The following is a 20,660-nucleotide window of genomic DNA, read 5'->3' on the forward strand; positions in this document are numbered from 1 at the left end:
GGCCGGGCGCTTGGGCTTCATCGGGAAGACCCTCCGTCATTCCCGTGTCATTGACCAGCCCAGCGCCTCTAGCTTTCGCGCCCCCTCCGGTCTTGATGCAAAGTAGCTGGGCGGGACCGGCCTCTGACGTGCGTTCACCATGGCTGATGCAGCAGTGCGCCATTAGGAGCTGCCCCGTCCTGTATATCACTTGAGTGACGGGTTGATGCAGGCAAGCTTTCCACCTTGTGCTTCTCCAAGGCATCCAATCTACGAGGTTGGCTGGCATATTTGGTATTTCGAATGCGGGGTCCCGAAGCTTATCGACCTCATCAGCGGTGCTACCGGACCGTGACGTCGCTTGCTGAGACTCTGCCTATTCTAGGTGAGGTGTGTGTGTTGGGTGTGTTTTCCCCCCTCCCGAGCTGGTCCATTGGGAGGCGTGAAGGACCGACAGTCCCGAGACATTCTTTTTTTTGTTTTTTTGCTTCTTCGCCTGTCGGCCCGGAGGAAATGTCTCACGTCATTTCGCACGTAAATGACCCTACCCCTCCCTCCATCCCTCCCCCTCCCCATTCCCCAATAGCTGCATCGATTCCATCTATCTTCACACCTACGCAACCCCAAATCCTTCCCCAGAGCCCGCAGAGTGAGAGCGAGAGAGCTAGGAACAGACTGCCAACGGGGCTTCGTCCATCGACCTGCGGATGAGAGGCTATCAGTAAACCCTCTTACACACACACAGGCACACACACCTTGGCTGCATATGACCTCACTGGTGGTCTTTCTCCGCCAAAGATGGATCCCGCAAAGCTCACTGGCCAGGCTCTCCTCAGCCACACCATCCAGACGACGCCCATCATCGACAACCACGCCCATCCGCTGCTGGACCTCGACGCCATCGGGCGTTACCCGCTTCTTTCCATCACTACCGAGGCCCATGGGGACGCGATCCACGCCTCCTTGACTAGCCTGGCTCACTTGCGTGCCGTGAAGCAGCTGGCCAAAGTGCTCCGATGCGAACCTAGCTGGGAGGCCGTCGTCAACGCCATTGAGGCAAAGCGCATCGAGGACTACGATGCCTGGGTTGCCGAATGCCTGAACGGGATTGAGTCCGTCCTTGTCGACGACGGCCTGGATGGCGAGGACGCCGTCTATCCTTACTCGTACTTCAGCGACGTCACGCGGAGCCCGGCCAAGAGAATCGTCCGCATCGAGAAGATCGCCGCCGATATCATCAACCATCACCTGCCCAAGGATGAGTCGGCCGCGAGAGATGCCAAAGACGCCGGCGTCGCGTTCGAAAAGGCTCTCAAGGCGTTCGACCACAGCATCGCGGAAGCCATCGCCGATCCCGAGGTCGTGGGCTTCAAGTCCGTCATCTGCTACAGGACCGGCCTGGCCATCCCCAGACGACCGGACGCCGCAGCGGCCAGGAAGGCCTTTGAAACCATCCACGCGAACCACACGCAAGGGACCGACAAGGCGTTTACGCGCGTCAACCACCACGGGCTGAACGAGTACTTGGTTCACAGGCTCGCGTGCCTCATCAGGAACGCCACGGGCACCGGCAAAAAGCCGATCCAGTTCCATACTGGTCTGGGCGACAACGACATCACTCTCACCTCCGCGTCGCCGTCCCACCTGCAGGACTTCATTCGGCAGTACCCTACGGTGCCCATAGTCTTGCTTCACGCCAGCTACCCCTTTGTAAGAGAGGCCGGGTACCTGGCATGCGTCTACTCCAACGTGTACGCCGACATTGGAGAGATCTTCCCCTTTTTGAGTCGAGATGGGCAGGAAACCGCTCTGAGGCAGATCCTTGAGCTGTGTCCCTGGTCCAAGATTCTCTGGAGCACCGACGGGCATTGGTTCCCTGAGACCTACCTGCTCGCCGTGCTGCAAATGAGAGAGGTATTGGAAAAGGTTGGCGGCATTTCCCTTCTCCGCAGCATCATCTGATGTCCGAGCTAACTTGCTCCAGGTTCTGTGCGAATACGCTCGCAAGGGACACATGACTTGGCGGGAGGGCACCAAGCTGGTGAAGGACATCCTCTTCAACAACTCGAACCACATCTACCACCTGGGACTCGAGTTCAGCTTCGACGAGTCTTTCATCAACCCGAGAAGGCTGTCCGGGCGAAGCGACCTCGACATTCTCGAAGCCTTCTTGGACGGGAAGAAGCCGCCGCAGTACCTCCGCGTCTACTGGAACGACTTGACCGCCACCTCGCGCGTCCGCGCCGTGCCCATGCGGAAGGTCCTCTCCGTCTTGAACGAAGACGGCGACTTCTCGCTGAGCATCACCAAGGCGAGCCTCGGTCTCTTACAGAACGACATGGTTGTCCCAGGCGCGTCTGGCACGGGCGAATATCGACTCCATCCGGACTTCACCTCGCTACAAGAAGGGCCGAGAGAGGGCCACATCAGCGTATTCGGCGATTTCAGGGAGCTAGAAGGGTCCTCCGTCGCCTATTGCCCGCGATCCCTACTCCAGCGCGTGGTGGAGATCGCCGCTCGCCACGGCTTGACCTTCCACCTCGGCTTCGAGATCGAGCTCGTCCTCCTCGAGCGCATGGGCAACTCCTTTGAGAAGTACAGAACGCTCGACAACGACGGGCACGCCTGGTCCACCGCCCGCATGATGGACCACCCAGTCTTCACCAAGGTCATTGAGAGGGCCGTTGCCGAGCTGGACGCGAAAGGAATCTACATCGAGCAGGTCCATCCCGAGAGCGCGCCGGGCCAGTTCGAGGTCATTCTCCCGCAAGCCCCGCCGTTGGAAGCCGTGGACACCCTTCTGTACGTCCGCGAGGTCATCTCCAGCATCGCCGTCGCCGAGGGATACAGGATGACCCTCCACCCGAAGCCGTTCCCGACCTCGTGCGGAACGGCGGCCCACGTACACATGTCAATCACCTCGGCCGGAGGATCCAAGCCCGAGACGTACAACCCCTTCTACGCCGGCATCCTGAAGCACCTCCGGGCCATCGCCGCCTTCACCTACAGCAACCCCGTCAGCTACGAAAGGGTCCAGGACGGAGCCTGGGCCGGCGGCCGCTGGGTCACCTGGGGTACGCAGAACCGCGAGACGCCCCTTCGCAAGATCGAGGACAGCCACTGGGAGGTGAAGTGCATGGACGGCCTCGCCAACCCGTACCTCGCGATCGCCGCCCTCCTCGGCGCGGGCACCCACGGGTTCGGGGAGGCGGAGAAGCTGACCTGGGGCGACTGCGAGGTGGACCCGGCCTCTCTGACGGCCAACGACCGCAAGGAACTCGGCGTCGAGCAGATGCTCCCGTCGGGGCTTCCCGAGGCCCTCAAGGCCCTGCGCGGGGACGAGGTCATGAACGAGCTGCTCGGGGAGGATCTGATTGAGAGGTACATCACGATCAAGGAGGAAGAGATGAAGAACCTGGATGCCATCGGCAGTGACGACCGGCGGCAGTGGATTATGGAACGCTACTAGGAGGGGGGGGGGGGGCTTGTTGGAGCCGCGGGCCGCCCGTGACGGCAACGTTGTAATTGCTCGAGTTTGAGGCAGCGCAAGAAATTGGACTATGCCACGTCGCTGCCCAGTCTCTCCTGACGATGGTGGGGGCTTGGGGCACTCTTCAACTCCTTCAGTCACGATGTTAGGTCCTCAGTTTGTGGTTTATCAACCATGACTGCAGTAATCGAGAAGAGTGAGCAACCCGTACGATGGGTGGTGATGTTTGGAGTCGTTTCCCGAACACTCTGTCAAGTTGTTCAACGCCCTTGGTCGTGAAACCACGGCTTCGAGGCATTTTCTTATCCAAGATCACTCCGAGCTCCGTTTCTTCTCTCGCCAAATCTGGCTAAGAAGGTCTCTTTTGAAAGCAATTCTTAGCAACTTTTACTCTTGGAGATTGCCGGAGTTTTGAAAGCAAGAGCTAGATGTGGGCTGTGTTCCTCGTCAAACAAATACAAGAGATGGTCGCCGTGTGAGGGATAAAAGCAGCTTTCGCATATTGCAACGGTTGCAGCTGTTTTCAAGCGAACGTTTTGTGTTTTGTTTTTAGATCAAACTTAAACGAAAGCCCCAAAAGGTCTTTTTCATGCCCAGCTTGGTTGAAAACCTCCCCCTCTCGCAACGCCCCCACCCACCCCCCTTTTCAACCATCGGTTCCTTTGGCTCTCACTGCGTTGAGTGCACTGAGACTCCCAGTTTCTTCAACACTTGCAACCCTTCCCACCATTCTATTCAAAGAAAAAAGTCAGTAGCCGCTCGTGGACGACCTCTCACCAAGTGATGAAATGGATATCGGGTCTTGCGGGGGTATCAAAAAGGGGGAACCCGAGCCTCGGACACCAACTTACCGCGCACGTTAGAATCGGACAGCTACCGCAGTCGCAACTCTGCTTGAATCCAACCGAGCAGCATGACGGGAGATTATCCCTTGGATGCAGGAGAACATTGCGGGCTAGAAGCGCCGGTTCGGTATCCCAACCGGCGTCGGCCGGGATGGGCTCGGCCATGGCAAGCGGCATGGCAACGAGTGCAAGAGCCAGAGTAAAGAATCTCATGATGGTAAGTAGTGAGCCGGATAGGTACTTTCAAAGGTTTGTGTTGTGGAAGGATGCAGACTCTCAGGAGCCCTTTCTCGGAAGATGACTGTCCTATTTATATTTTCAGGCACCGCGAAAGAGGGCAGGTGATCCGGGGACGTCGTCTTCCCGGGGGAATCGTCCACGGCAAGACTGGAAAGACCGACAACCCCGCTAGCTTCGAAACAAAGGACCGAGATTACGAAGCCACTTGCTCCTCTTCCCGGTCCCCGTAGATTTTGGTTGTCAACTCTCGGAGGCCGGGCCAGTTGGTGGAGAGGTCCACGAGACCTCGCATAGATCGTTCCCCGGCACTCGGCATAGTCAATGCTAACCTACACAAACACTTTCGTTTCTGTTCTTCGCGTAGGCCAAGTACAGTCATGTCTCTCCAAGCACTCGGGTTGTTGTTTACAAACCAGGGCCTGAGCTTGGTTGCATCTGTCAGTGCTTTCGACACTTTCCTTCTACATCAAGGCAGATGCTGGAGGAGCAAAAGACAAAATATTCGCAGGCCACGAATATTCCCTACTAGCAGGGTATCAAACTTTTTTGGGTCCCATAATGCGGGCTACTCTAATGACTGAGTGACATGTAACTGTATTATAGGGAATAGAACTTTAAGAAGTCCCACGGTCTTGGTAACACTCTCTCAGAAGGTCTATACACCAGGTACCCTATGATTGACGGTTTCAATGGTTCCTCGAAAGTACAGGTAGTACCATCGCTGTGTGATACTTTAATAACAGGCCGAGGTTTAAGCACATTGACAACTACTGTGTGGGGGTCAACCTTGAAAGCTACCGCGGATAGCTCAGTCTTTGGACAGCAGGCGAGCACTTGAGGTCTGGGTCCATCGTCTTCTGGATAGCAGCCAGCCGCAGCAGTGACAGGCCCAGTGTTTGCTGGCTAAACCTCTCTGATGCAAGGGACAGGGAAAGAGACGAGGCACCTTGTCCCGCCCGCCAAGCCCCCTCTCTGTTCGAGAAGCCAACTCGAAGAAGGGTTTCCAGGGGCAGGTCGGCAAAATGATATGCAACTTCGGTGTCCCATGCACCACTGAGACCCACGAGAAATTCATCTTCACAGTTCACTGGGTCTGTTCCTGTTCGATTACAGCAGGCAGCATACACAGAAGACCATTTTGAATGATGGTTCCCGGACTGCTGCTCAACCCAGTAGTATTCACTTACTTCTTGGGGATCTAAACAGAAAGAAGCTCTATTGTAAGTTTGAACACTTATAGCTTATTCTAGAATAAAGTTTTATAAAGCTCTACTATGGTCGGTTTGTGGTAAGTTTAATCGTTGTGCTGTATAGCCTGCAAGGTTAGGCTAGCAAACCTGGCCCCTGTTGACACGTAAATGCGTGTGTACATGCCTTAGTTGCTGGATGTACTCCTGCGAAGCTGAGCGTGGCTACATCCCCAAAATCTACCTGGCAGGGTGGCTAAAACTTTGGCCTGCAACCACAGTAGGCCCATTCCTAGTCGCGCTTCTCGGCGCGCGTGAGTCAGTTGTTCAGCCAAAGTTTCGCGGGAAAACCATGCTGTCGTGAGTTGTACGCAAAAAGGAAACCAAAAGGTACGAATCACCCGCGTTCCTCGTTTGAGCCAGGACTGACAAGTGCGGGGGGGGGGGGGGGGGGGGGCCGCGCAACGCTGCAAAGACCCCTGACATGACTCTGGAGACTTTTTTTTAAATCTCGAGTCCAGACAGGACTCTGCTCTTTACCTCGACCAGGAAATACCATGGGAACGCGAAACCTCACACTTGCTGATAATGCTAAAAAAGCAAACTACCAATAGCCACATCTTTCGGTGGCATCGAATGCTTCTACAACTAACCTGTTCAAGTTAGGCGTGTGGGGGAATGTCGATGGCTCTTGTGATGGCAAGGTTTTGACAAGTCTCTTCTGTTCTACTGCAAGGGTACGACTAGCTGGAGGACGACAAGCGCGCGCTGTGAAACCAAGCACATTTGCAATGGGAGTCTTTTGGGTTCGGCTCGGTCTCCGTGCTGTCGGCATCAATCTTCGTTCAGTCAAAGAAGCTAGACATGTATGGACCAGGGTAGCTCGACCAAGATTATCTCGAGCAGGTCTACACTGCGAGTTAGGGTTATGGTTGCCTGCAATCTGCTGATAGCTGACGACTACACGCTTTGGAACTCCAAGGCATTGATAAAATGGTCCGGCCGTAGCTTGTTACTCAACCCCATTTCCGCCTTTGAAGCCGAACTTAACAAGCATGGTGCGGGCGAGAGTAGTGTGAGGAACCGGCACTGTTGGGTTCGGTGCTTCTTGTCCGATGACTATCACAGTTGAAGCATGTAGCACGAATTATATGATGTGCGTCTGTTTTTCTCCCACGCGCCACGCGGGATTGGTTTCAAGAGTTCTCGAAGCGCGCTGCTTTCCGTGCCAGGAGTTGGCGTTATTCAACGCCAAGTAGTTTAACCTCACTTACACGTTCCGATGACCATTTAGCCGTTCGTAATACATTGACCTAGATTGGGTCGAGGAGGTAGACACATACATACCCCCGATAACGGATCTTGGTCAGACCCCGTTGCTCGCACTAACAACGAGGGCCAAGGTCGAGCCCGTTCCGTAGCGATGCTGGGAAGGAAAGTCGAAGAGAGGGCAGACCCGCATTTATCCTAATTAGGAATCAGTTTTCGGACTATGTTCCTGGGAAAGAAGGTCGTGGCGAAGGCCAGACTTCGTGTGCGGACGAGTCCACCACTCTGCATCCATACTATGTTTGTACAGACATTCTGGATGTGAGAGGATGGATTCCCGATAGAGAGGCTCACAAGCTGGGGCTATAAAGATGATTCGCAACCCTGAGGAAAACCCGGCATCGTTCATGTGGTTTGTGTTGTTCAAACCTTTTGTTCCGAAACTCGCGTTCTCCTGAAATCACTCACCCAAAAGATCAATTAATTAAACCTCCTGTCTACGCATCATCTCCGACTTTTTCCGCAAGTCATTTTCCAGCAGCTCACATCGATTCAATAGCTCTCAATCTCTCTCCAAAGTTCGGCGGTCCGGGCTCGTTTCCTCTCCCACGATGGCCCCGGCCACTCTCTTCCGCAACGGAAAGTTCCTGGCCAAATCCGGCACGGGCCTCGATGCTGAAGCAACCTTCGCCGAGTGCATGCTGGTGACGGATGGAAGGATCACCGCCATCGGCACCGAGAGCGCGGTGACGCCCGCGAACCGGGACGGGCTCCAGGTGCACGACCTGCGCCAGCGCACCGTCCTCCCCGGCTTCATCGACGGGCACATGCACCTCCTGCTCCTGGGCCAGTCCCTGCGCAAGCTGGACCTGGTCCGCTGCACGACGCTGGAGGACATACGGTCGACCATCAGGGCCTACGCGGAGGCGAACCCCGGGTTGCCCACGATTCTGTGCAAGGGCTGGATGCACTCCATGACGCCCGGCGGGGTCACGGCGGCCCTGCTGGATGACATTGACCCGCGGCCCATTTTCGTCGACGCGAGTTCCCTGCACTCGTGCTGGTGCAACTCGGCCGCCCTGGAACAGCTCGGTGTCGCGGACATGCCCGACCCGGCGGGCGGGCGCATCTATCGGGACGCCGACGGGAAGCCCTCGGGTGTCTTGGACGAAGGAGCGATGATGTCCATCATCTGGCCCTTCCAGGCGTCGTCCTCGCCCAAGGAGGAGCGCATCAAGGCGATACTGGCGGCGATCCAAGAGTACAACGCGGCAGGCTACACGGGGGTGGTGGAGATGGCCATGGACGAGGAGGCATGGGACGCGCTGGTGACTCTCCGGGAAAGGCAGCCGGATCTCCCCGTTCGGGTTGCCGCGCACTGGCTGATCAAGCCGACCACGGACTCGGAGGCCAACTCGGCCCAGGTCCGGAGAGCCGTCGAGCTGAGCCGGAAGTACAACGCCAGCACGAGCCCGGATCTCCGTATCGTCGGCGTCAAAGTCATCTGCGACGGCATCATCGACGCCTGCACCGCATTCCTCTCCCAGCCGTATGCCCCCGCGGGTAGTCCACCGCCGATCTGGGAGCCCGAGTATTTGAACCCCGTCGTCAGGGAAGCGGACGCCGGCGGCCTCCAGGTGGCGCTCCACGCGATCGGGGACGCCGCCATCAAGATGGCCATCGACGCGATCGAACACAACGCCACGCCCGGACGGAGGCACCGCATCGAGCACCTGGAGCTCGCGTCGCCCCGAGACGCCCAGCGGCTGGGGGAGCTGGGGCTCACGGCGTCCGTCCAGCCCGTGCACGCCGACCCGGCCATCCTGACGGAGTGGCCTCGGCTTCTGGGAGAAGACCGCTGCCAGCGGGCCTTTGCGTACCGCGAGTTCGCCGACTCGGGCGCCCTGATGGCCATCGGCAGCGATAGCCCGACGTCGCCGTGGCAGCCGCTGCGGAACCTGTACGTCGCGACCACGAGGCGCTCGGCGCGGAATCCCAGCCACGAGGGCACCGTCAATGAGCACTTCCGGCTAGGCCTCTGCGAGTCCGTCACGGCGGCGACCTATGGCGCGGCTTGCAGTGTTTTCGCGGAAGGGCGAACGGGGAGCCTGGAGGTGGGAAAGCTCGCGGACTTCATCTGCGTAGATATGCAGTGGGATGCGAGTACTCTCTTGGAGGCGGGGGTCAAGGAGACATGGTTTGGCGGACGGAGAGTATGGGAGAGTCGGGAATGACCAAATGAAGCACGATATCAACAATGATCATTCCATCACTGATGCATCAACAGCTTGCTTGGAGTATGGATGGTCCGGCTCTTCTACTCTTGGTGATTGAATCACCCACCACCACCTGTTCTCGATGACATTGATGCGGAGGCATCCAAACTTGCTGTCCTTCAAAGGATTGGGTCAACTTTGAAGGGTTTGTTAATTAGTCCCTCATAACGAAACTCAGATTCATGCATGCTACGCCTCTCAATCTCCCTACAAAATTCAAGCTTTGCAAAACGCAAGAGTGTGAGATGTTCTTGCTTATGCCTTCAACTTTCCGAATCCTCCTCTGACGGGTCATCAACAAACTGAAAGTGACAATCTGTAACTGACTGGCACTTACACACACACACTACTTCTTCGAACCCCAGAGGTCGGCAAAGGGGTCCCAGCTCGGGTCCTCGACCGGCGTGTACTCCATCCGGTCGGCGATGTTCTTGGCGACCTCGCTCCCGTACACGGCGGCGATCCACGCAAAGGTCAGGTCGATGCCCGCGCTGATGCCCGACGACGTCCAGACGTGCCCGTCGCGCACCCAGCGCGCCTTGTGCACCCAGTCCACCTGCGGCCGCAGCGCGATCGTCTGCTCCCACGACAGCTTGTTGGTCGTCGCCCGCCGCCCGTCGAGCACCCCGGCCCGCGCCGCCACCCCGGCGCCCGTGCAGACCGTGAGCAGGTACTGCAGCGACCCGAACCGCTCCCGCACGAAGTCGACGGCCGTGGTGATGCCCGGGTACCGCGTCCCCTGGCCCCCCGGGACGATGAGCACGTCGAGCGGCGGCGCCGTCTGGAAGGTGTGCGTGGGCACGATGCGCTGGCCGAAGTCGGAGGCCACGGTAGCGGGCTGGCTGGTGCTGCCGCCGCCGCCGCCGGCCGCGGTGGTTCTCTGCTTGGTTGACACGGGCTCCAGCGTGTCGGCGATGGTGTACAGGTTCATGTTGTAGGACCGAGACAGCAGGTTGAGGGCGTCCAGCGGGCCGAAGACGTCGAGCGCCTGGAATGCCGGGAACACGACGACGCCAAAGTTGACGGGCTTCTTGCCTGGGAGACTGGTCAGAACCTTTTGACTGAGAGGTGTTTTGAAGCTGCTTCTCTCTGATACATGCTCCCAAGGACGGCGGAACGACCGGCCCCCCCTTGGTAGTAGTCATCGTCGTATGAGTGGCAATAGTACTCACCACCAGCAACACGCTCACCATCTTGAGACATGTTTGGGCTCTGGCTGAACTTCCTAACGCTGGGCAGCGGAACCAACATGACCGCCGCGGGTCTCTTAGCAAACACTGATATCGCGATGGTGCGGGTTCTACTGCTTAGCATTTCTGCTCTTCTTTCGGTGGTGAGGATGAAATGTCCCGTTCAAAACGTATTTGAGCAATGAGGAGGAGGGGGGAGGAAGGGCGGCGGCACTGCCTTTGAAAGCAGCCCCGCGATTCAGTCACGGCTGATTTCCACACCAAGGGGCCGACGAGCGTGTGTGCTCGGAGATCGGTGACAACGTTACGTAAGGTCTGCAACGAGGGCGTTTGCGGGGCTATTAATTAATCAACTGAGCAATGAGAGGCTGTGATGACGGGAATGAGTCGCTGGACGCATGGCATGGCGTCATCTTCCGGTGTGGTTTGGTTCCGGGCATTTACTTACTTACACATTGACAGCCAGTTCACACAGTTTATTTATTTTTTAAAAGCTATACCAAAACCTTGCTGGGGCTTTGGCGGGCGTGAACCTTACTTATCAGATCAGGAACCAAAAACATGCCTCGGTCGTTATCGCCAAACCCTCAAAACTGCCTCATCACAGTCTGTTGCCCATATTCACATGAACCGCCTTGATCTGGGTGTACGCCTCTAGTCCCGCCTCGCCGAGCTCCCGTCCGATGCCGCTCTGCTTCACGCCGCCAAAGGGAACCCTGGGGTCGCAGTCCTGACTACTGTTGATCCAGACCATGCCGGACTCGATCTCGGCGGCAACGCGGTGGGCCCTCTCCAGGTCCGTCGTGAAGACCGCTGCGCCCAACCCGTAGACGCTGTCGTTCGCGACCTTGATCGCCTCGGCCTCCCCGCCGAACCTGCGGATGACGACGACGGGGCCGAAGATCTCCTCGCGCCAGATCCTCATGTCGCCGTGGACGTCCGTGAAAACCGTCGGCGAGACGTAGTAACCCCTGCCGAGGTGCGCCGGCCGCCCGCCCCCCGTCTTGACCGTCGCGCCCTCGTCGCGGCCGGCCTGGATGTACGACAGCACGCGTTCGTGCTGCTGCTTCGACACCTGCGGGCCCTGGTAGGTCTCCGGGTCCCACTGGTCGCCGACCTTGCTCGTCTTGTGGACCTCGTCGACGAAGCGGGCGACGAAGGCGTCGTAGATGTCCTCTTGGACGAGGATGCGCGAGGTGGCCGTGCAGATCTGGCCCTGGTTGGACATGATGCCGAGATGCGACCACTTGACGGCCTGCTCGAGGTCCGCGTCGTTGAAGACCAAAAGAGGCGACTTCCCGCCCGTTTCGAAGGTGACGTTCTTCAAGGTCGCCGATGCCATCTTCATGACGCTCGTCGCGGTGCCGGTTGATCCCGTGAACGCCACCTTGTCGACCAACGGGTGCTGTACGAGCGCGGCACCGGCGTCTTTACCCAGACCGTTGATGAAGTTCACGACGCCGGGAGGAAACCCCGCCTCCTTGAAGAGACGCCCGAAAACCAGGATGCTCAGCGGGGTCTGCTCGGCGGCCTTGAGGACGACCGTGTTTCCGCAGGCGAGGGCTGGGCCGAGCTTCCACCTGGGGGTGGCGCATGTGTTAGTTGACTTGCGCTCCAGTAGTACTGATGAGGATCGGGTTAGACGTACGTTGCCATTGAGAGAGGATAATTCCATGGGATAATCTGCCCGACGACGCCGACGGGCTGCCGGACAGTGTAGGCGAACTTGTTCGGCAGGGCGATGGTCTGGCCGAATATCTTGTCGCACCACCCGCTGTAGTAGCGGATGACGCCCACTGCCTCGACGAGGTCGTTCGTCAATGCCTCGTTGTATGTCTTGCCTGGGTCGGGGACGTGGTCAGTAGTCAACTAAAACAAGAAACATGTCAACCATCGCGGGTATTCTGCCTCCTCACCATTGTCCCAGGCATCGATGGTTGCAAGCAGCTCCTTGTTGGACTCCATCAGATCGGCGAGGCGGGCCATGAGAATGCCCCTGTCCGAAGCCGCCAAGTCCTTCCACGCGGGGTTCTTCAACGCCGCAGCGGCGGCTCTCACTGCCTTGTCGACATCGTCGGCATTCGCGGCGTGGACTGACACGATTTCCTCCTCGGTGCTGGAGAGCGACGTTCGTCAGTGTAACGCACAAGGTAAGGGGGGGGCCGGAATTTGGCCGCAATGAGTAGAGTATGGACTGAACTCACGCCGGGTCAATGGAGGTAATGGTTTGTCCTGTGGATGAGGGCACAAATTCGTTGTTGATGAACAGGCCGGTTGGCTGAGTCCACTTCTGCCCGTTGGGCGCAGTGAGCTCGACGGCGAGATCTCCCATCCTATCTACAGTGTGCTTGAAGCATGCGGTGCGTGTGTTGGACGGACAAGGAGGAGGATCGGGGTTCTTCTGTGATGTTTGATGGCGGATGGACGGCTCAGAAGATAAACTCTAGGGAAAGGGCCCTGTCGTACGCTATCAGGACCTGCTGGCCTGTAGGTTTGGACTCGATACGAGGAGCTTCATCCCGCTCGGGACGCTCGCTCGCTGCGTCACTCAGCGCGTCGGCATGGCCTGCCAGGGTGCTGGAGCTGCCCCTCCCCCGCTGTGGAGTGGAACGACATGGTCCATTAGGATATCCATCGGCCCGCGTTCCGGGGGAGGTCTTGCTGACAGCTTGTCATCCCGTTCAAGCTTTCAAACACAAAGTGGACTCGGGTTTCTCAACTTGGGGTTCTCGGTCACAGGTGACTCGAACCAGAAAGGTTTGAATCCGCGGAAACTTACCCCTTTATGGAGTTTTTAGAGGGGTAATGTGCGTGTGTGCGTGAGAGAGAGTGTGTATGTGTGTTGTTGACTCTCACTCCACTCCACTGACTGTTTGAACACCTTAAGCCTACCCTCTCCAACAAAGATAACGATCGTGCCCCTCACCCAAGAGTGTACGGCAAGTGTACGGCACTGATGATGTACAGGCCTCAAGTGTTAAAACGCATCAGGTTTCTCATTGAACGTCATTTTGGGCCGGTTTACTAGGCCGCCAAGAACCCAAAAACAAGTGCTACTACTCCTCACATCTCACCCCTCTGGCCTACTACAGCTGCTCACAGGCTGCTTCGCTCCCTGGCAAACGCCTCCTCCGCCACGGCTCCAGGGATCTCATCTTCCAGGCTCTCCCCCGCCGGCGCCCATCCCAGCACCTCCTTGCCCCGAAGCGCCTCGCTGCGCGCATTCGTTCCGTAGAGCACTGCTCCGTGCGGCAGCAGGCTGTTCGCCTCTTCGGGACCGACCACGTCGACCTCGCTGGTAGGGATAAGCCCCTGGTCGGCCGCCGCAGCGGCAACGAGCTTGGAGATTTCCCCAAAGGGCTGTGCGTGTGTTAGCGGGCAGTCGTCGACCGGTGCATAATGTATGTGAGGGTGAGTGAGTGGGTGGGTTGGTGGGTGGGCAGGGCTGTGAACTCACGATTTCTCCCACGCCGGTCAAGTACAGCCCGTTCGAATTCCAGACTTGCTCCTCGCCCTTGGCCTCGGCCGCCTTCTCGACCAGACGAAAGATTAGCCGGCTGACGTCCTGGACGTGCACGTTGCCCCATCGGCTCAGTCCCCTGCCCACCTGCACGCCGCGCCGGCGGTCCAGCGTCGCCTTGGCCAGTGACGGGATCTGGACGCTGCGCCGGTTGACGGGGCCGGTGCCTCTGCCGTAGATGATGGGGGGAAACACCAGCGCCGTGTTGATCTTGGGCTCGTCGGCGGCGACCTTGATGATGTAGTTGTCGACGCCGCGGCCCGGGTGTCCCTGGATGAAGGAGCGCAGCTCCGCGATCCCGGCGAGGTCGTTGAAGACGAGGTCGCTGGCCTCGCCCGGGCTGCGGGCTTTGTCGGCGACCTCACCGGCGGCGAGGGCGCTGGCGCCTGAAATTTGGATCCAATGCGCTGTGCTCGGTAGTCAGCACACTACCGAGCACGAGGCAGTCAAGCTCGAGTAGCCCCCCAAACAGAGCCTCACGGCCTATATTTTTTTTGCTCACCTGGCTTTTGTGCTTCTCTGGATGAAAGAGCCTTGTGAATGGTTTCAACGCTCTTCAGGTGGCCCGCTGTAGCCAAGTCTACGGACACGCTGGGTCAACAACACTGGCCGCGGTAGTGGCAGCAGCTTTTTTTGGGGGGGGAGAAGGGGGAGGATGTGGGAGAGGAACCTACGGACAACGATATCGGCATTGGAAACTTCGCGGGTAATCGTGTCGACGTCGTCCAGTTCTCCCTCGACAGTTTCGACCTTGGCGAAGGCATCCGTGACGAGCTTCCCCTTGCTGCTGTCGCGCACCAGCGCCCGAACGGCGTACTCTGGGTGCGACTCGGCGAGCAAGGAGAGGACGCTGCCTCCGATGTAGCCTGTGGCGCCAGTCCTGGGTCCTTTTGTGAGCGGGGGGCACACTGACTTACACAACACACACGCTTGGCCCTGAAAGCCCCCGCCACTGCGAGTACAGGGGATGATCAACTTACAAGAAAACCTTGGTCATTGTGTCTGGAGTTGAATCTTCTCGTGTGAAACTGGAAAATTATGGATAGAAAGAAGGCAGTATAGAGAACTCAGAATCATCCAAACTGCCACGTCTGAAGGCCTGAAGGATGCTTCTGGCCGGCGTATATGAGCAGCTCGGGCTGGCCTTCCGAACAGAGGGGGGGGGTTCAAGCTCTGAGCCGATTACCAATCTTCCCTTGCGATGGATGCCCCGCGCATCACACAATCGCTGCTCCATCGCGTCACTTTAAGCATCATGGTTTCGCACCAATTGGCGAGGGCCCTTTTCTCTCGGCTAGTCCACTCCAAGCAGTTTCGAAGCAATGGTGCCTTCGACAGATTTCTTTTCGATTACTTTGCTTATTATACCACCTGTTTCCCCATGGCTGCGTCTGGGACCTCGTGACTTTCAGCCTACGATAGCCGAACATTCGTCCCTCTCGATGCATGGTGCGCGCAGGAGTGCAAGCAGAAAGACGCCGTAAGACGTAGACAGCAGAAACATATCCCAATGTTCCATAGAAGAGTCGTCTAGAATTGAAAGTAACTTCAAATCAGCCGTCATTTTATGTATGTCCCAGCGACAAGGCAACGAAAAACATTATCACCCATTGCCTAACACAGGCGGTCAAAGTGCCAACCAAAACCAACCACCTCTGGCCCTGAACTTCCAACTCGACTAACAAGATCCATGTTATTGCGGCGACATACTCCGGTCGTCCTAACTCATCCAACCTTACAACAACACAAAGCACATCCAATGTCCCTTCCATGCTTATTCTCGGTAATTCTGACATAAAAAAATACAAGCTCAAAACCAAAGATGGGACGATGAGACGTATTCCTGGTGAGAGTCTGGTCAGTCAGTCCGAAGTTCAGAACTGGCACCATCCCGGGCCGGTATCATGCGGCGTTCATCCCGGTCTCCACCATCCCGTTAGCGCCGAAGCGTGTTCATGCTGAACTCGCGGAAACCTTCCCAGATGGCAAATCCCAGGGGGGGGCGCCGACAAAGATTGACCGCACCCTGTTTGTTGTGTCTGCCAACCTCTGATGGTTCGTGTCCGCCCTCGCCGAATCGCGAGAGCAGCTCGTCCATCGTATCGATGTCTGCAGTACGAAGAGAGCCTTGTCCTCATTCATCACCCGTTGGTTGTGCCTTGAGTTATACGCAGAAGCACGTAACAGTCAGGCCAGTCGGGAAGACAAGCCTGAATTGGTCTTCGCCCCTTGACTTTCCTCCAACAACTTGTACCAAAGGCGATATCCTCGCTATCCCCTCCCCCCGCCAACTCCCCGACAATGCCTGCCCGTCCAAAAACCAGGTCATCCAAATCCGGCACAACCCCGACCTCCAGAGGAAAGCCGGCAAGCAAAGCCGGCGCCAGCGCGAAGAAGGTCCCGCGCTCCAGGACCTTCACGGGTTGCCGGACCTGCCGAGGCCGCCACCTGAAGTGCGACGAGGTCCGCCCGGTATGCTCGTCCTGCCGGCGCCTCAACCTCGTCTGCGAGGGCTACGACGCCCAGCTCCTGTGGGTTCCAGACCCCCTGTGCTCAACCGAGCAGAGGCAGAGCCACCGCGGCACTTCGTACCGGTACCCGCTTTTCACCGAGGAGGAGAGAAGCTCCATGAGCGTCGACATCGTGGATAGCATGGGGGACCGGCCCGCGGCCGACATCATCTTCGACATCGACGAGAGAATCGTCGTTGCTGGTGATGCTCCTCATCTCGCCGGTCCGTTCGGCGTGTTCAGGGCGTTCGAAGATTCCACAGCTCCAGGGTCTCCGCCATCAGATCCCTCTCCTTCGGGCAGTTCGCCCAACACCTCGCCTGTTGGGGCCTTGCCCGACCAAGAGGTTGGTGATACTGGCGAGGACGTAGAAGAGGTTACGTTAGAGCCTTGGTCCATCGACAACAATTCGCTAGCAATGGGGCCGTACTTCCCAACAGGCTATTTTTATGACTTCAATTCAGATGGCATCCTCAACAATACCAGCCAGCCATGGACACATGGCGAGGGCACAGGCGATCTTACACAGATGATGGCCGTGGACGGCTCTGCTCTTGACTTTCTCTTCACCCCTACGTCGCCGCGCACACCGGACATGGCACATGCCGGACATGAACCAGCTGCCGAGGGCAGCACTCCGGAAGAACAAGATAGCGCACATGGCTTTACAAGCACTCTCACATTTGAAAAGAATCTGCCCGCTCAACGGAAGTCTCCTACCCCTTTCACCAACCATGTGCCGGGTGTCGAGCCATGTCTGCCGGCACATGCGGCCTCTCTCTTGCGGTACTACAAGTCGATGGAGTCGTCGTCGTCCGTCAAGGGCGTGAGGATATCGCCCTGGCAGCTCTGGCTTCTCCCCTGCGCCCTCGAGACCTTTGCCGAGCTGTCTCTGTGGAACACCACCTCCCACACTCGGCACAGCATCCTCTGCACGCTACTGGCGAAGAGTGCCTTTCAACTGCACCAGTCGCTCAGCAAAGAAGGCAAAAGGGAGGCATCGCCATGGTTCGACATTGGGAGGAACTACCAGAAAAGCGCCCAGTCTCACCTCAAGCTAGCGCTTCAAGGCGAGTCGGACGAGCCAGGCCAGGCGAAGTACAACGAAATGCTCATCGCCATACTCTCCACGGCCATGGTATCGGTGAGGCCAAATCACCTTCGCTATCATGGCCATCTTTCTTGTACTGACACTCTCTGCTAGGTGATGTACAACGGCTCCCGCGCGGTCAAGATCTTCCTGCTCGACGCCGAACGGCTCATCCGACTTCGTGGTCTCTCCATGCCGAAATCCTTCCACGTCCGCGTGCTGCACCACGTGTATACGCACTTGCGCGTGATAGCAGAGAGCACCGACATCGCCATCGACACCCCAAAGACCCAGGCTGAAGCGGCGACCGAGATGGCGGTGTCGCTACGCAAGTTCCGCATCGCCGAGGACTCCCTCGGTGCGGACCTCGATCTCTCACGCGAGAAGCCGGCCGAGGTCGGCTACTCGGACATCCACCTGGACATCTCCGGCCATTGGCCGGCCACGATGTACCCGGACATCTACGGCGTCCCGGAGTCCCTGATGACGCTGCTCTCTCAAACCATCAGCTTCGCCAACGAAAAGGTCAAGCTTGAGGCGATCGCCATGTACGACTCCCGGGTGTCCCTGGCGCTGCCTCGCCACATCAAGAAGCTGGAGCAGAACATCTGGTCCTGGTCGCTGGAGTCGAGGGACGTGAAAAGCGGGCCGAGCAGGCCGCGGGGGCTGGTCACCAAGGACACGCGGCTCGTCGACCACCCCGCCGTCAGGTCGCTGACGCTCGCCATGCACCAGGCCCTCATCATCTACTTTTACCGGCGCGTCCACAACCTGAGCGCCATGGTCATGCAGGACTCGGTGCGCAAGACGCTCGACTTCATCCAGCCGTGCCTCAGGGAGACGGCGGACGACCACGACTTCGCGACGAGCATCGGGTGGGCGGGCTTCGTCGCCGCGTGCGAGGCCATGGCCCCCGACCTGCAGGAGAGGGGGCGCAGGGTTCTCGAAGCGATCGACAACAAGGGCGTCATCTTCGGGACCGACAAGCCCAGCACGCTGGCTCAGAGCGTCTGGGATAGGAGGAGGGAGACTGGGGACTGGACCCTGAGCTGGCCAGATCTGATGCCCACCGTGGCGAGATAAGAGCAATGATGTTTTGTTGTTGTTGTTGCTTACATGGTGAAGTAACGGTGCTAGCTTTGACTATTCTTCTCAGCTCTTGGTTCGTCACATGTTGCGAAGCCTAATATTGAATGGAGTCTTGGGTCTTTGATGTTGACTAGAACAACATCTACGTGTTTACAAAAAGCACATCACATCTGTTTTCAGTTCATATCCTCAACAACAAGATCACCATAGCTTTATGCCACAACATCAACTCCCGCATCCTTCAACAGTCTCGCAAACACCTTCCGCGGCTCGCCCTCCAGCAGCCCAAAAGGCTTGCGCAGGCCCCCGGTCTCCCACCCCCGCAGCTCCATTCCCGTCTTGACGGCCGAGGCGTAGTTGTGAGACTCGAGAAACTTGCAGATGGGGAAGATCTTGGTCCACAGCTCCCTGCCCTTTCGCAAATCCCCCTCCTCGGCCACCGCGGTCCACAGCTCCGCGGATAGTTCCGGGATGATGTTGGTCGCCCCCCACACGGAGCCCTTGGCCCCGGCGGCCAGGCCGTAGAACGTCAGGGTGTCCCAGCCGTTGAAGGTCGTGACGCGCGACGTGCTCGCCGCGCTGAAGAGCAGCTCCGTCAACGCGGGCGCGTTGCCCGACGTGTCCTTCAGATGCGTCACGCCCACCTCGGACAGCCCCGCGATCTCGGCGGGGGAGAGGCTGACGCCGCTCGCGGAGGGGATGTTGTAGTACACGATGGGCAGCCCGGACTCGTCGTGGATCTCCCCGAGCAGCTCGCGGAGCTGGGTCAGGTTGGGGGCGTCGTAGAACGGGGGCACGACCATCAGGGCGCTGGCCCCGACAGAGGCGGCGTGGACAGCGTGTTCTACGGCGCGGGCGGTGGAGAGGTCACCAATGCCCGCGACGACGGGCACGCGGCCCGCGGCAGACTTTACGGTCTGCTCGACGAGGAGCTTGCGCTCTTCCGGGCTGAGGGTTGTGAACTCGCCGGTGCTGCCGCCGGGGACGAGGCCGTGGACGCCCGCTGCTATGAGGCGCTGGATGTGGGCGTCGAGAGCGGCAGTGTCGATGGACTTTTGGTCAGGAGTGAAAGGGGTGATGAGGGCGACGAGCACGCCCTTGAGCTCGCTGGGCGCCATTCTGAGAAAGTGATTAGAGGACATGAATCTGGAAACTTTCTTCCGGGGAGTGTTTGAGGTGTATGGGAGAGAACAGATGGGGTCGTTTATGGGCTATTCTTTCAACAAGTTCAAGAACAACAGTGCTTTTTGGTGTAAGTGGGATGTCAAGGCCAGCCATATGTCTATAACGATCAACTCGAATGCCATATAGATAACTTCCGAAAAGGATGACGTGCCACCAAGTGTCGTATGATACAAAACCTTCCCGGTATCTCTTTGCTCTATGCAGCACGTAAAGCCGCGCGTAAACCTGCTAAGCAGCAACGCCGGAAGCGCTCCCGATCTCTCAGCACGATCCCATTTGAGCAGGCCTGCCTGTTCCGTCGGGCCGTCACCGTTGCCCCTCATCGCATGTGTGGAAATGGCTTGGATGAATGGCGGGGTAGACTGGGAAGGGCCAACAAGAATAGCAATCTCACAGATTCTACACGTTCTCGGTACTGGAGATGATACCGTGGTGGATGCCCTGGAGAGGTTTCATCTTTACAGGGAAAGCGCGGGATTGGCCCGGCGGCGAAGCGGCGAGGTGTGCTCCATCGCGGAAACCTTCCTTGAGCCGGCCCGGCTTACACGGCAGCACGCCGCGCCCAAGCGAATACTCGAAAGTAAAAACAGTAACACGTTCGGTCTCGGTAAGTTTGTGCTGTTTCCAGATCACTAGATCGGGAAAAGCAGATCAGGTCATTTCAGAGGTCCATGTGGCACACTGCCTGTGCCAAGCTTCTCGTCTTGATCAGGCACCTGGATTTAGCTGTTATAAGCCAGCGCGATATTGGATGTCGGCTTGAGGAAGTCTTATCTCTCCATAGCTGATG

General features: G+C 58.0%; 8 protein-coding genes across 8 annotated transcripts; 3 read left to right on the forward strand and 5 right to left on the reverse strand.

Annotated features, from left to right (window-relative positions):
- The first annotated feature begins 581 nt into the window (after window positions 1-581).
- CDEST_13480 (Putative glutamine synthetase, catalytic domain, metal-dependent hydrolase) lies at window positions 582-3,835 on the forward strand. Its single transcript, XM_062929636.1, has 2 exons — window positions 582-1,905; window positions 1,964-3,835. Exons 1-2 carry the CDS (start codon window positions 778-780, stop codon window positions 3,446-3,448), a joined length of 2,613 nt encoding a protein of 870 aa, XP_062785687.1. The 5' UTR covers window positions 582-777; the 3' UTR covers window positions 3,449-3,835.
- Window position 3,836: 1 nt separating this feature from the next.
- CDEST_13481 (uncharacterized protein) lies at window positions 3,837-4,581 on the reverse strand. The gene is made up of 2 exons (XM_062929637.1): window positions 4,321-4,581; window positions 3,837-4,200 (listed from the first exon to the last, which is right to left on the reverse strand). The coding sequence occupies exons 1-2, from the start codon at window positions 4,525-4,527 to the stop codon at window positions 4,174-4,176; spliced, it is 234 nt and encodes a 77-aa protein (XP_062785688.1). The 5' UTR covers window positions 4,528-4,581; the 3' UTR covers window positions 3,837-4,173.
- Window positions 4,582-7,621: 3,040 nt separating this feature from the next.
- Window positions 7,622-9,244, forward strand: CDEST_13482 (Putative metal-dependent hydrolase, composite domain superfamily, amidohydrolase 3; the record flags this gene model as incomplete). Its single annotated transcript, XM_062929638.1, has 1 exon — window positions 7,622-9,244. The coding sequence occupies one exon, from the start codon at window positions 7,622-7,624 to the stop codon at window positions 9,242-9,244; it is 1,623 nt and encodes a 540-aa protein (XP_062785689.1).
- A 206-nt stretch (window positions 9,245-9,450) lies between these two features.
- Window positions 9,451-10,689, reverse strand: CDEST_13483 (Putative class I glutamine amidotransferase). Its single transcript, XM_062929639.1, has 3 exons — window positions 10,459-10,689; window positions 9,624-10,321; window positions 9,451-9,569 (listed from the first exon to the last, which is right to left on the reverse strand). Exons 1-2 carry the CDS (start codon window positions 10,598-10,600, stop codon window positions 9,633-9,635), a joined length of 831 nt encoding a protein of 276 aa, XP_062785690.1. The 5' UTR covers window positions 10,601-10,689; the 3' UTR covers window positions 9,451-9,569; window positions 9,624-9,632.
- Window positions 10,690-10,940: 251 nt separating this feature from the next.
- CDEST_13484 (Putative aldehyde dehydrogenase domain, aldehyde/histidinol dehydrogenase) lies at window positions 10,941-12,895 on the reverse strand. Its single transcript, XM_062929640.1, has 4 exons — window positions 12,681-12,895; window positions 12,393-12,592; window positions 12,125-12,317; window positions 10,941-12,056 (listed from the first exon to the last, which is right to left on the reverse strand). The coding sequence occupies exons 1-4, from the start codon at window positions 12,806-12,808 to the stop codon at window positions 11,078-11,080; spliced, it is 1,500 nt and encodes a 499-aa protein (XP_062785691.1). The 5' UTR covers window positions 12,809-12,895; the 3' UTR covers window positions 10,941-11,077.
- Window positions 12,896-13,452: 557 nt separating this feature from the next.
- Window positions 13,453-15,073, reverse strand: CDEST_13485 (Putative semialdehyde dehydrogenase, NAD-binding, NAD(P)-binding domain-containing protein). Its single transcript, XM_062929641.1, has 5 exons — window positions 14,977-15,073; window positions 14,671-14,876; window positions 14,499-14,576; window positions 13,934-14,403; window positions 13,453-13,836 (listed from the first exon to the last, which is right to left on the reverse strand). The coding sequence occupies exons 1-5, from the start codon at window positions 14,991-14,993 to the stop codon at window positions 13,573-13,575; spliced, it is 1,035 nt and encodes a 344-aa protein (XP_062785692.1). The 5' UTR covers window positions 14,994-15,073; the 3' UTR covers window positions 13,453-13,572.
- A 1,009-nt stretch (window positions 15,074-16,082) lies between these two features.
- On the forward strand, window positions 16,083-18,828 carry CDEST_13486 (Putative zn(2)Cys(6) fungal-type DNA-binding domain, fungal transcription factor). The gene is made up of 2 exons (XM_062929642.1): window positions 16,083-17,650; window positions 17,711-18,828. Exons 1-2 carry the CDS (start codon window positions 16,298-16,300, stop codon window positions 18,677-18,679), a joined length of 2,322 nt encoding a protein of 773 aa, XP_062785693.1. The 5' UTR covers window positions 16,083-16,297; the 3' UTR covers window positions 18,680-18,828.
- Window positions 18,829-18,897: 69 nt separating this feature from the next.
- On the reverse strand, window positions 18,898-19,803 carry CDEST_13487 (Putative aldolase-type TIM barrel, schiff base-forming aldolase; the record flags this gene model as incomplete). The annotated part of the gene is made up of 1 exon (XM_062929643.1): window positions 18,898-19,803. The coding sequence occupies one exon, from the start codon at window positions 19,801-19,803 to the stop codon at window positions 18,898-18,900; it is 906 nt and encodes a 301-aa protein (XP_062785694.1).
- Window positions 19,804-20,660: the final 857 nt, after the last annotated feature.

Source organism: Colletotrichum destructivum, chromosome 9 (assembly GCF_034447905.1).
Source record: "Colletotrichum destructivum chromosome 9, complete sequence".
NCBI classification, from domain to species: domain Eukaryota; kingdom Fungi; phylum Ascomycota; class Sordariomycetes; order Glomerellales; family Glomerellaceae; genus Colletotrichum; species Colletotrichum destructivum.